The 15,320-nt window shown below is 33.6% G+C and overlaps 1 protein-coding gene across 11 annotated transcripts in view; it reads right to left on the reverse strand.

The window, feature by feature from the left end:
• Positions 1–15,320, reverse strand: part of STXBP5L (syntaxin binding protein 5L) — a 390,198-nt gene that overhangs the window by 25,351 nt on the left and 349,527 nt on the right. For all 11 annotated transcript variants that reach the window (XM_082460023.1, XM_082460029.1, XM_082460032.1 and 8 more), the window contains 2 exons: positions 2,628–2,798; positions 169–408 (listed from right to left, as the gene is read on the reverse strand). In XM_082460023.1, the coding sequence (XP_082316149.1) occupies positions 169–408; positions 2,628–2,798 (411 nt within the window). The remainder of the gene's footprint in view (positions 1–168; positions 409–2,627; positions 2,799–15,320) is intronic.

Raw genomic sequence — 15,320 nt, forward strand, 5'->3', positions numbered from 1 at the left:
AGTAAGCTGCAATACTTGGGATAGTATATGATTTATAAAATTCTCAATAGTTCCTATTATATAGAATACTTAAATCTTTGCTCCAGATCAATACAAATTAAATGTTTTAAAATACCACATATTTAAATTTGAAAAAGTAGCAATGAAGGAATAAATAAAAACTCTTACCACTTGGCAATACCATGACTGGCTCTGTAAATCTTTGTTCATCTTCTGAAGGTAGGTTTAGGGAGATGATTAACACCATTCCCAGACTAGTTCCAACAAACAAACAAGGGGAGATAGTAGAGTCATTTTTCCGAACAAAGGACTCCATGAAGTATAGTGCTGTAATCGCTTCTTTAGAATCTTTGTCAATACTGGAGATGCTAGAGCTTCTAGAGCGATTATAGGAATTTTCTCGACTTTCTATGGAAAGTTAAAAACCAAAAATTTAGTTTTAGTGTGTTTCCAGAACAAGTAAAGTCAGACTTAGTACGTGAAAACCAAAATTATGGGGGGGGGGAGTAGAATTTGATTCGTTGTTAACTGATCTGGAAGGCAGTTTACCCAGTTCACCAGCTTATTTTGAAGATGAAGAGACAAATCCTGAAGTGTAAATCATAAACTTAGGCAGAGCTGGGACTAGACCTTGAGTCTCCAGAGTTCCAGTCCACTGTGTTTTTCTCTCTACCTCACCTCACAAGTTAGTTGAAATTCTCTAATCTAGAAAAAAAAGATGTTTAGTCTAAATAGTTAAGGTTACAAGAACTTCTGGTGCAGTTAATTATGCTTCCCTCCTATCTCTCAATTGTTGGAAGTACTTCTAATGATTTCTTGACAATTCCCACTTACAACACTGTGGCTACTTACCTGAAGGGTCACAAATGTTCTGTGGTAAATACATTCCTCTAATTTTGTTATATTTGGAGTAATTAAAATTGTAAAAATTGAACTATTTATATTTACACCAAGACTAAAGAGCAAATGTTATCTCCCTGAACTAGTTACAAGCTGCCTACCTTGAATCCAAATACAGTCTTGGCTTTGCCTAGGGCCAAATACAGAGTTGTAGACAATGCCACCCCACCCATAATCTTTCTGAAAGGGCTTCAGCCCACTTAAAGGAAACAAGGTGGTTTCAGGTTCTCCTCATCATCTCTTACACATGTGTACACTCCAACAAGCAGAAACTCACCACCTCAGGTAAATATTAGGAAGGTTGTATTGTTCATATAATCACTCCAGAGTACAAGTTCCTCATATTCCTCTTTCTACTGCCTTCCCTCTCCTTTCGTTTTTGATAGGTATAAGTGTGACTCATTTTTATAAAAAGATAATAATATAATATATAAATAAAATAATATACAATAAAACCAAATATAAGTTCCTCAGACTATCCCTTTTTCTACAAACCAAAATATAGTATTCCTAATTTCCCCCTTGTATCCCTCAGCAAGTTTATAAAAATAATTGTTTGTAATAGAATTTAGATCTGAGAGGGAGCTTGGATATAATCTATATATTTTACAGATTTGGAGACAGAGACATAGAGTTCAGTAATTTTCCCAGAATCAACAAGTTAGAGGCAGAAATGTCTAAAACTCAAAATTCCCAATTCAATCCAGTGATTAAAAGTACTACTTCCTTTATAACCTTTATATTTTGCTTCCATTATAACATTCCTAGCTAATGTTTCTAGGTTGCTATTCATAGACACCTGTGAGAGAAGATCATGTGGACCAAATTTAGTATGGCATAGTGTTAAAGGAAAAAACTAAAAATTTTCTTTTTTTACTTGGCCAAGCCACATGGCATGTGGGATCTTAGTTCCCCGACCAGGGATTGAACCCACGCTCCCTCCAGTGGAAGTGCAGAGGTTTAACCACTGGACCACCAGGGAAGTCCCTAAAAATTTTATTTTAAAATTTGAAGAATAATATACATCATTACTATCAAGTTTTTTGAGGGGTGGTAATGGTGAATTACTTTATAGCATAGAATTACCATAGCACATTCCTAAGATTATTTCTTCCTATTTCTAGTCCCAAAGCTTTTTATCAGCAAGACAATAGCAGCAGTTACAGGACTCCCTTTTGTGTGTGTGTGTGTGTGTGTGTCTTAATTTTAGGCCTTCTGGCTCTTGTACTTTACTCCCTGCCCCTAACAGTAATTCCATAAGTAAGCAAATAATCCTCCCTTTTTCAAACATATGAAGATGAGATTGCAAACTTTAGAATTTAATGTCTTCCCTTTTTCTTGGTCACATTCACTTAACAGTTGAGGAAACTAAGGTTATAAGACATTAAATAACTACCTACAGATAGAGACACTAAGAGGCTTACCATTGAGACGGAAAGAAATTGGGAGTGCAGAGAACAGATTAAGGCATAGGTCTCATTTTGTACAGAGGAGGTGAAAGCCTACCCATAAACAGCCATTCTGGTTTTAGAGATGAAAGAGGTGTAGTGAGGAGTGGATTTGGAGTCATGGCCACAGCTCGACCAGGTTCTCAGTTGCTCATTGTCTAGTTGACCATAGTTTTTCAGATCTTTCACACCTGACCACCATCCCTTATCCTCCAGCTCTTGTTACTGTGGTATGTCAAATTTTAATTGTATCCACAAAAATTTGTATGCTTAACCTACCTTCTGTTGTAACTGGCAAAGAAATCTCCATGCAAGCAGCTGACTGTGCTTTTCGAAATGGTGGTCTTCCAGGAGCCCAGCGATTTACTTTTGAAACATCAGCACTGGAAAGACGTTTTCCAGAACTGCAACTCTGGGAAGTTGGACTTGTGCAGTGTCCATTTACATGATCTGTACCAAGAGGAAGAAGGCAGCATAAATATCATAATTAAATCTTAATATAAAGGAATCTAAGTGTGTAGATTAATAAATGAAGAGTGAGAATTCCTTTTTTCAAAACATATAAAGACGGCTAAGTCCTTGCTATTTTAGTATTTAGTCCCAATTTCAATTTTGCCAAAGTATTTAGCCAAATTTTTCATGATATTTATTAAATATAAGATTTGTTTTTAAAATTTGACTAGTTAACATAGTTTAAAATTTATTCTATGTCCTCATTATGTATTCTGCCATTTAATAGCAATACAAAATAGGTTATAGTATTAGACTTTCTTTTGCATAATTTAAATATATACCTGTTTATATAAATTTTGGAAGAACTTCAAGTGCTTAGAGTTTAAAATATAGAATGGAAGCATTTTACTGTGAAGTTGAGAATGGTACATAAGAATATTGACTCTACAGCCAGACTGCCTGGGCTCAAATCCCAGTTCTACTACCTACTAGTTGTACAAATTATTGAAGACTTCACATTTTAGTTTCTTCTGTAAATTGGGACTATTATTATCTAGTTCAGGGATTTTTTGTGATAACACATGTCACATGCCAGAATATTTCCTGGTATGTGGTAAACTCTGAACAAAAATTAATTATTACTGTCATTCTTGTTCCAGAGTATTAAAACTGCTCAGGTCTAAGACAAAATAGTACTGTTTATTTAGAGCCTGTGAGTTTAGCTCAGTTCTGGTATAATTTAAAAACTTGGAAATAATTGCACTAAAATGGTCTTAATGCTAACACACAGTATTTGAAACATAATCTCATAGTTCTACAATATTCAGAATGCATTTTAAAATGTGCTTCTTTGGTTACTCAAAGGACAATAAATAGAGAAGAATCATGTTTAATGTCCATATTGGACATGGGGAACTGGCACTCAGTGTCCACTCCATTATAGCCTTTCTGTATTGAACAATTTGAAAACTTAAAATTATACATTCCCTGGATCCCCTTGCAGCTAGTGCAAAGATGAGAATTAGGTTTCAGTATTTAAATGCTCTAGTGTGTTTTACTATTTTTTAAAAATGAGTTAGCATTTATTGAATACTTAAATGCTAGGTATTTTATACACATTACTCGTTTAATCTTCACAACATCTATGCAAGGTAGGTGCTTTATTATCCTGATTTTTGCAGATGAGGAAAATGAAGGTCAGAAAAAAGGGTTCAGAAAATCATCTAATATTACATAAGTAGTATTCATGGAGGCAGGATTCTAATCCAGATTTTTCTCACTTAGTGTCTGTATGCTTAAAAACTAGGCCACAGGGTCAGCTAAAATATTTGGTAAGGAGTAGCAATTTTGATGGCCTATTTAGTAGGGTTTAGGAGTAGCTTGTATAATGTACATTGAGATCCAAGCTCTTTGGGACCAGTCATCTTCCATATTAACATAGATCTCTGAAATCAGATTTCCTGAATGGAAAGGCACAAATATCACACGATGAGTTAGCTATGGGGAAGCAGAAGTCAAGAGCTCTAGCCCTCCTTCATTAACAAATCTAGTCTTATAAATAGGAAGAACACTGAGGGCAATAGCTGCCACTAACAAAGACTTAGAGTGACTACTTTGGGGGTACAAATTGACCCCGTCTGGGCATACCAGTTAGGAAAAGTTGCCCCTTCCACAGGTGTGAAGCCTTGTTCTAGGGCTTATCCAGAGTAATGTGGGATGGATTACAGTCCTCTTCACGCCCTCTTATCTAGGTACAAAAGTATATAGCAGAGCTCTGAGAACAGTAAAATTTATTCACTTAGCCAGGACTCTGGACTTGCTAAGCCAAGGTCGCTGCCTATCTATTAGCATCTTTTGGTGGCTGTTTCATGTGAATATTGTTTCATTTGAGCTCATAATAGGGCAATATCAATTATTAGATTACTCAATATGCTGGTCTTTTTTTCCCCCTACCCACTGTATGGCCACATTTTCCCCAGCTTCTCATGATTGACTCATGAGGTCTGGCTGACATTACTATACATGGGTAGCCCAGAGTTTTTGGCCATATTCTTCTGTTTTCACTAGGGCTGATTGACTTAAAGGATTTTTTTGTTGTTGTTGCTAAAAATTTTTAAATATATGGAAGTTAATTTGCTTTAATTTTTTTTTAACCACAGTAAATATTCAAGATAGATATGAATAGATACAAAACACTTATGAAGAAATTTGGTTATAGCCCGGACACAGTCATTCTGGAAAATTTATGATAAAGAAATAATGCTAAATACAAAAGAGAAACAAAAACCTCTATTGATAAAATTATTCAGTATAGTTTAAGTTATAGATAAAAATTGGAAACCAGCTCTCCTTTACAATTCAGCATAAACTTTTAGGTACATTGTGGTATATATCACATAATAGAGTATTATAATCTTTAAAAATGTTTCTGAAATGCTTGTTGAAACTTATAAAATATCTATGATGTGTATCACTTAGCTCTTGTTGCATAAAAACCACTCCAAATGTTAATAATGTAAAATAACAATCATTTTATTATGCTTACAGATTCTGTGGGCAAGGACTTAGACTAAGGCAAGGTGGGGATATTATATCCATGATGTCTGTGGCATTAGTCAGGAATGCTTGAATGGCTGAGGGCTTGGAATCTTTTGGAGGCTTCTTTACTCACATGGCCTGGGCTAGAATGATGCAAAGGTTGAGCTCAGTTGGGACTGTCAATGGTGGCTTCTTTAGAAGGCTTGGGCTTCCTCATAGCATGGTGGCCTTTTTTACATAGTGGCTCAGGGCTTCAAAATGTCTGGCAAGTGATTTTGAAAATGGGATGGAAGCAATATTTATGCTGCTTTGGTGTTATTGCAATGGAGATTTTACTTTATTTTGTTTTGTTTTTGAAAGCAACATTCCAGTGTCCAGTCACAAGCTTTCTGTATGTCAAGAGGCAGTTGTAGTAGAATGCTGATCTTATAACAATCTGCTCTTCAGTTCAACAATTGATTGGCAGCAGTCTTCTGATTCTGTTTCTAACAGTAGCAAAGTTGTCTGCTTCCCTGGTATGTCTGTTTGGTGGCCTTATTCTGAAAATCATACCTGTAGGCCAAGCTTAGAGTTTACGTCTCCATCTTTCAATGACTTGATAAGCACCTAGTTTCTTGTATTAAGTCACTTTCTGCATAATATAAATGGAATGGTTGTTTCCTACAACTGCTTCCTGATTACAATGATGTTTTATCTCAGCTGTAGTGCTCTATGCCATTTAGAGAAAATTCAACATTCTAAAAAATTCAACCTTAAAACAATAAGCAGATTAAAGCAAATGGGAAATTGTTATTCTTTATTTTACAGAAAGATTCCCAAATCTAAAAAAGTTACAAGTTTCTTTAAATTAGCTGATTCTCTTGTATCTTTAAATCAGTATTTGATTTAGTGTATATATTATACAGAGCAAGGTACAATAGTGATTTACTGAAAAATGGCTTATTGACTCCAGTTGAAATTATTTTTAACGTAGTCCTTGCCAAAGCTTTATAGAAGTATGTAAATGAAGATTTAATTTAATACTTGGTACACTAGTCTTGTTAAACTTTTTAATATACCATACGATTCCCAGAAAATGAAAATTAGTATTATGCCTATGCCACAGAGGGTGATTCTATGGTGAAATAAATGTTGAACATAATACTAAATCAAAATAAGTATTGGATTTTAAAATTCATGAAAACAAATGAAATAAAAAGACTTTGCTTTGAACTATATAAAATGTAGCCAGTATCAAACAGTTAGTTAAAATATATGAAAACCCACATAACTTTACCCTTGCTTACTTTTATAGTTAAGAGGTAACTCTTCTTTCCCTTATTATTTTTTTTTGATTTGAATTTTATTTTATTTATTTTTTTATACAGCAGGTTCTTATTAGTTATCTATTTTATACATATTAGTGTATATATGTCAATCCCAATCTCCCAATTCATCACACCACCACCCCAATACCTCTGCCCATTTTTTAAGTCAGATTTTTTGATTTTTGTTACTGAGTTGTATGACCTCTTTATATAGTTTGAATATTATCCCTTATAAGATATATGATTTGCAAATATTTTCTCCCATTCTGTAGGGTGACTTTTCATTTGTTGATGGTTTCATTTGTTGTGCAGAAGCTTTTTTAGTTTGATGTAGTTTATTTTTGCTTTTGTTGCCTTTGCTTTTAGTGTCAAATCCAAAAAAAATAATGCTAAGACTGATGTCAAAGAGCATATTACCTATGTTTTCTTCCAGAAGTTTTAAGGTTTCAGGTCTTACGTTCAAGCCTTTAATCCATTGTGAGTTGCTTTTCTGTATGGTGTAAAACAGAGGTTAAGTTTCATTCTTTTGCATGTGGCTGTCTAGTTTTCCCAGCACCAGAATATTTTGAAAGAGAATACTTTCCCTATTGTATACTCTTGGCTTCTTTGTTGTAAATCAATTGACCATATATGCATGAATTTATTTCTGGGATCTCTCTTCTGTTCCATTGATCTGTGTCTGTTTTTGTGCCAATACCATATTGTTTTGATTGCTATAACTTTGTAATAGTTTGAAACCAGAAAATGTGATGCCTCTAGCTTTGTTCTTCTTTCTCAAGATTTCTTTGACTCTTTGGGGTCCTTCGTGGTTCCATACAAATTTTAGGATTGTTCTATTTCTGTGAAAAATACCACTGGAATTTTCACAGGGGGTTGCATTAAATCTGTATGGACATTTAAAAAATATTAATTCTTCTAATCCATGAGCATGGAATATCTTTCCATTTATTTGTGTTTTATTCAATTTCTTTCATTAACATCTTATTTTCAGTGTCTAGATCTTTCAACTCCCCAGTAAAATCTATTCCTGGATATTTTATTCTTTTCTTAATTTCTCTGATAATTTGTTGTTGGTGTATAGAAAGGCAATTGACTTTTATATATTGATTTTCTATCTTGGAATTTTGCTGAATTTGTTGATTAGTTCTAACAGTTTTTGGTGGAGTCTTTGTGGTTTTCTATAAAGATTATGTCATCTGCAAATAGAGAAAGTTTTACTTCTTCCATTCTGATTTGGATGCCCTTTATATTTTTTGCCTTATTGCTCTGGCTAGAACTTCCAGTACTATGTTAAATGAAAGTGGCGAGAATGGGCATCCTTGTCTTATTCCTGATCTTGGAGGAAAAGCTTTCAGCTTTTCACTTCTAAGTATGATGTTAGTTGTGGCCTTGTCAATTTATGGTCTTCAGTATGTGTTGAGGCACATTCCCTCTACGCTCTCTTTGTTGTGAATTTTTATTAAAAACAGATACTGAATTTTGTCAAACGCTTTTCCTGCATCTATCAAGATGATCATATAATTTTTATTCTTCATTTTGTTAATATGATATATCACATTAATTTGCATATGTTGAAACATCCTTTCATCCCTGGAATAAATTCTACTTGATCATAAGATCCTCTTAATGTACTGCTGAATTTGGTTTGATAATATTTGGTTGAGGATTTTGTATCTATGTTCATCAGTGATATTAGCCTGTTATTTTCTTCTCTTGTAGTGTCCTTTTCTGGTTTTGGTATCAGGGTAATATTGGCCTTGTAAAATGAGTTTGGAAGTGTTCCCTCCTCTTCTACTTTTTGGAAGAATTTGAGAAGGAGTGTTATTAATTCTTTTAATGTTTGGTAGAATTCACCAGTCAAGAGGTGTTTGATTACTAATTTAATCTCTTTACTAGTAACTGGTCTGTTCAGATTTTGTATTTCTTCATGACTTGGTCCCAGGAGGTTGTATCTTTCTAAGAATTGATCTATTTCTTCTAGATTCTCCAATTTGTTGGCATACAATTTTTCATAGTAGAATGTCACGATCCTTTGTATTTTTGTGGTACCAGTTGTAACGTCTCCTCTTTCATTTCTGACTTTATTTTAGTCCTCTCTTCTTTGAATCTGGCTAAATGTTTGTATATTTTGTATTTTCAAAAACCAGCTCTTTGATCTTTTCTACTGTCTTTTTAGTCTCTATTTCATTTATTTCTTTTCTGATCTTTATTTCCTTACTTCTACTAATTTTGGGCTTCATTTGTCCTTCTTTTTTCCAGTTCCTGAGGTATATTGGGTTGTTTGAGATTTTGTTTCTTAATGTAGGCATTTATCACTATGAACTTCCCTCTTAGAACTGCTTTTGCTGCATACCATAAATTTTGTTATGTTGTATTTCCATTTTCATTTGTGTCAAGAGATTTTTAATTTTTTCTTATGATTTCTTATTTGACACATTAGTTGATTTTCTGTCTGGATGAACTGTCCTTTGATGAAATTGTGATATTCCCCTACTATTTCTACTGTTGTCTATTTCTGCCTCTATAACTCTTAATATTTATTTATTTATTTTTAAGTTGGGCTGGCCAAAAAGTTCATTCAAGTTTTTCCATAAGCTGTTATGGAAAAACCCAAATGAACTATTTGGCCAACCCAATAAATCCATTCAGCCACTCTTTGTCTTTTGATTGAATAATTTACTCCATTTATATTTAGAGGAACTATTGATAGGTATGAACTTACTGCCATTTTGTTAATTGTTTTCTGGCTGTTTATAAGTGCTGTTTCTTTCTTTTCTTGCTCTCTTCCTTTGTGATTGGATACTTTTCTGTAGTGGTATGATTAGATTTCCTTTCTCTTTTATGTATATAAGTTTTTGCTTTGTGGTTACCATGAGGCTTATATAAACCATTGTTTTAATTCCTTAAAACTTGATGTATTTTTTGACACATAACATTGTACCTCTGTGTCCATGGGTTCCACATCCATGGATTCAACCAACCACGGAACCCTCAGGTATGGAGGGCCAACCATACTATGACATTTTATAGAAAGGACTTGAGCATCTGCAGATTCTGGTATCAGCATGGAGTCCTAGAACCAATCCCCCAAGGATACCAAGGAACAACTGTATTAGTTTTAGGTATACAAACATATTTATAACAGTCTATTTTAAGTTCATAACAACTTAAGTTCAAATGCATTCTGAAGCTGTACATTTTTACCCTCCCTCCCACATTCTGTATTTTTGGCATCACAGTTTACATCTTTTTATCTTGTGTATCCTTTAAGAAATTATTTTAGCTATAGTTATTTTTACTACTTTTGTCTTTTAGCCTTCCTACTAGATTTATAACTGATTTACCCACCTCCATTACAACATTAGGTTATTCTTAATTTTACTATATATTTACTTTTATCAGTGAGATTTATACTTTCATATGTTTTCCTGTTACTAATTAACACCCTTTTGTTTCAAATTAAAGAAATCCCTTTAATAATTTTTTCAAGGCCAGTCTAGTGGTGATGAACTCTTTCTGCTTTTGCTTGTTTGGAAAACTCTTTACCTCTACTTCAATTCTGAAGAACAACTTTTCTGGGTAGAGGTTACTTAGTTGGCAGTTTCTTTTTTTTCTTCTTTCAGCACTTTGAATATATCATGCCACTCCATGATGGCCTACAAATTTTCTGCTAATAAATCTGCTAATAGTCTTATGGGAAATTCCATTGTATATAAGAAGTTGTTTTTCTCTTGTTACTTTTAAGATTCTGTCCTTGTCTTTAACTTTGGACAATTATGTGTCTTGATATACGTCTCTTTGGATTTATCTTATTTTGAACTTTCTCGGCTTCCTGGATCTGGATGTCTGTTTCCTTCCCCAGATTAGGGACATTTTCAGCCAGTATTTCATCAAATAAGTTTCTTCCTTTTCTCTTTCTTCTCCATCTGGAATCCCTATAATGCAAATGCTGGTCCACTGGATGTTGTCCTATAAGTCCCTTAAGTAATCTTCACTCTTTTTTTTTTTTTCTGATTGTATGAATCCACTGTTCTGTCTTAGAGTTCACTGATCCTTTTTCTGCTCCATCCAGTCTACTGTTGAATGCCTCTATTTTTCTGTGCAGTTATTGTATTCTTCAGGTCTGTGATTTCTTTTTGGTACTTTCATATATTTTCTATCTCTTTGTTTAAATTCATTGTTCAATGCATTGTTCTTATTTTGAACACTTTATCAGGTAAGTCACTTATCTCTGTTTCACTAAGTTCTGTTTCTGGAGTTTACCTTTTTCTTTTGTTTGGATTATGTTCCTGTTTCTTTGTTTTCCTTGACTCTCGGTGTTGGTTTCTACACAATAGACAAAGCTGTGGCCTCCCCCAGGCTTGATGGAGTGGCCTTTTATAGGAGGTGACCCTTAGCATTCAGCCTGGCATGAGCTCTTGGCGGTCTCTAAATCCTTTGTGATTGTCCAAGCTCATTTTTGTTCTTAGTGGCTCCCAGTATTTGAGAGTATGCCAAGACCTGTTTCCGCATGGGTATTTTCTCATTCATCCAATGTTTAGAAGTTAATCAGCTACTTCTGGACATCTTTCAGAGGGAATTGCTCCATTTAGAGCTTTAGATTTGGTGTATCAGTGGGAGGAGGTGAGTTCAAAAGTCTCCTATGTTGTCATCTTGGACCATAACTTGAAATAACAAAAAATTGTAACATTAAAATGCCAGTATATCCTGATTGATGCTGAAGAAGCAAACTGACACCTTAACCTGCACCATATAAGTAAGTGTTCACTTCAAGTCCCACGTTAAGAGTGGGAAGAGTGGGGGGGGGGTGAACCCACAGTGTATGCTGAGAAACAAATAAGAAAGAAGTTTGTCTAAATAGTCTCCAAATAGATGAAATCTTGAGTTGCTAAATTACTCATTTCTTAACAAAATGTTGTAATTCCTGAAATTTGCAAAACTAATGTCTAAAGATATAATAATCATGTGGCTAAAGTCATCCCCCCTCTCCCAGTATGAACAAATTTACCTCAACTTTGAAAAAGCTTACGAGTTTTTTGTTTCTTTGAAACACCTACTGTAATTTACATTCAGTGAGCTGGTTCTTCAAATTCTGAGCTTCCTTGTAAAACACTTGCAAACCAATAATCACTTCTTAATGTTTTTGTGTCTGAATATTCCTTTCACAATGAACTGTACATACAGTATATATTTTCTAAGTCATGTGAAAACTTATAATGAATAATTTGAATCTATTCCTTTTGAGGGAGGAAATCTCCTAATATATTGAGTTTAAATTGTTTGGTTAAAAAGATTAAGACTGAGTTTTATTATTGTATATACTATGCAATGTTATGCTCTAACAGTGTTCTCTGGATACTGTAGTATCCACCTCCAATTTACTGTTCTTTAAAATAACTTTTAATTTTAAAATTTTAGCTTAATTCCCTCAGAGTCCCACCTCCCATTTAGACAGAGTGTTAACATTTTCTTTGAGTATCCTTCCAGAATTAATCTAATCATTTTTCAAAAGAAGTGGAAGCACATTTCACAATATTTTGTACCTTAATATTTTTTCCATTTCACACTGTGCCTTGGAGACCATTCTACATAGATATACATAATTGTTTTTAGTATAGTATAATAGTTTACATAGGGACAAAGTATCCATTTTTAGGGCTATATAACAATTAATTTGACTATTTTCTTATTAATGAACATTAGGCTTTCAGCCTTTACTATTTCAAAACAAACTTTAGTGACCGTAGTAATACTTCTTTGTACACATGCATGATTATATCTGTAGAATGAATTCTCAGAATTGAAATTGCTTGGCAAAAGAATATGCATTTTAAATTTTGATTGCAAATGGTTTACCAGTTTACATTCACACCAACAGTATATGAGAACTCCAGTCTCCCAACATCATCACTAACATTTTGCTTTATACAATTCTTTGATATTTGTTGATCTAATAGGAAAAATACTGTTTTAATATTCATTTCTTTAATAATGAGTGTTGGACACCTTTTTATTCTAAAGACACTTATATTTCTTTGTGAACTACCAGTACTTAACCTTTGTAAATTTGTCTAGTGTTTTCTTCAATTTCTTGTTTTTATGTATGAGCACTTTGCACATTATAGAAACTAGTCTTATCTGTCAAATTATTGCAGACTGTTATTGGTATTTTTTCTATATTTTTATATAATCAAATTTATCAACTTTTTTGTTTTGTTTTTACATGGGTATTGAATTTTAGCCATCTTTAGCATAAAGACTTGAAATTGGTGTACATTTATACTTTAGAAATAAATAATTCTACTGAAAATAACAGTAGAAAAATCTACTGATTTTTCAGAGGAGTAAAAGGTGATTTTAAAATTCATCTGAAAATGTCGACATGTAAGATAGCCAGGAAAATTCTGAAAAACAAGTCATAACTATCTGGTCTAGCAACACCAGATAGTTAAATACAGTATTAAATTACTGTTTAATGTCTCTTCTTAACATGATGGTGCTTTCCTTTATCTCCTTGAATATATGAGGTACAGATCTTCGAGTTATGAGGGGGTTAAGTCCCAATAAAGCCATCATAAATTGAATATATCCTATGTCGAAAATGCATTTAATATACCTAACCTACCAAACATCATAGCTTAGCCTAGCCTACCTTAAATATGCTCAGAACACTTTTATTAGCCTACAGTTGGACAAAATAATTTAACACGAAGCCTATTTTATAATAAAGTGTTGAATATCTCATGTAATTTATTGAATACTATGCTGGCAGTGAAAAACAAAATGTTTGTATGGGCACTGAATGATTAGAATGTATCAGTTGTTAACCCTCATGATCATGTGGTTGACTGGGAGCTGTGGCTCACTGTTGCTGCCCAGCATCACAAGAGAGTATTGTACTGCACATTGCTAGCCTGGGAAGAGATCAAAATTCAAAATTTGAAGTATGGTTTCTACTGAATGTGTATTGCTTTTGCATCATCATAAAGTTGAAAAATTGTAAGTTGAACCATTGTAAGTCAAGGATCATCTGTATATTTACAATAGCTGATTTAATGTCCTTGTCCACTAATTTTATCCTATGTGTCATTTCTGGGTCAGTTTTTACTGACTGATATTTTTTCTTTATCAATTGTATTTTCCATTTATCATGGATTGTATTTTCCTGTTGACATGGTATCATTGCCTGGATGCCTGTGTTATTAAGTGCTATTTGTTTTCTATTCTTTAGATATTGATTTTTGTTCCAGGGCACAATGCTTTTTAGAAATGGTACAGTTTTTTGCTTTTTACTTTGAAATAAATATATAACCACACCAAGTTCCCCAAAAGTATACAGGATAGCAGTATAGCTTGTGGATAAGTGAAATGAATGGCAGTAGTAATACAAGTAACAGGAGGGAGAAATTAGGAATATTTTGTTATTATAAGGTACTTTCACTATCCATGAAGCAGTATAGTATTATTTAAAAGTGGACTTGTATCTGTTGTAAATGTATATTGCAAACTTTAGGGCAACTGCTAAAAAAAAAAAACAGAAGTATAATTGATAAGCTAAGAAAGGAGAGGAAAAGGAATCATATAAAATGCCCAATTCAAACCACAAAAAGAAGAAATAAGTGGAAGAAGAAAATAGAAACAAAGAAGGGCAATGAATAGAAAGTAACAACTGTGGTAGACATTATTCCAACTATATAACCACTTTAAATGTCAATTGTCTAAATACATCAATTAAAAGACAGACTATCAAAGTGATTCACAAAATGGGACCCAACTATATGTCTACAAGAAATTTAAGGATACATATATAGATTAAAAGTAAACAGATAAAGATGTACCACCCTAACATTAATCAATAGATTAATAGCTATATATATATATATATATATATATATATAGCCATTTGCTTCAGGATGGTGAGGACCATTGTTAGACCAGTGACCCCATAAGCATTGGCCCAATGCCATACTTCATTTGTTGTGAAATGAGTTCCTTGATGAAAAGTAATGCTATGCAGAATATCATAATAAGGCATTCTGTAAGCCCATGGATAATAGTTCTGGTAGAAGCATTCCATTCAGGGAAGGAAGATCCCTATCCAGAGTAAGTGTCTATTCTAGTAAGAACAACATGCTGTTCCTTCCATGATGAAAGTTGTTCAGTGTCATCAACCTGCCACCAGGTAACTGATCACCTGAGACATGGTGCTATATTGGAGCCAGTGTTGATTTTTGCTGTTGTCATAATGGTCACTCAACAGTGGTTGTAGTCAAGATGACCTTGGTGAGTGAAAGTCCATGTTGCTGAGCCCATGCATAACCTGCATCCCTGCCACCATGGTTACTCTGTTCATGAGCCCATTTGGTGATGACAGGGTGGCTGGGAAAGAAGCTGACTGGTATCCACAGAATGGGTCGTTCTATCTACTTGAGTGTTAAAATTCTCCCCAGCTGAGGTCACCCTTTGGTGAGCATTCACATAGGACAAAAACTTTCCCATATACTAGCAACAGAATTTGAAATTAAAAGCAATTAACATTTACACTAGTACCCTGAAAAATAAAATACTTAGGTATAAATCTAACAAAGCATGTTATATAAATCTAACAAAATATGTGCATGATCTATATGAGGAAAACTACAAAATTACAAAAATTCCTTACTGATGAAAGAAA

The sequence above is a fragment of the Balaenoptera physalus genome, assembly GCF_965194825.1.
Source record: "Balaenoptera physalus genome assembly, chromosome: 4".
NCBI classification, from domain to species: domain Eukaryota; kingdom Metazoa; phylum Chordata; class Mammalia; order Artiodactyla; family Balaenopteridae; genus Balaenoptera; species Balaenoptera physalus.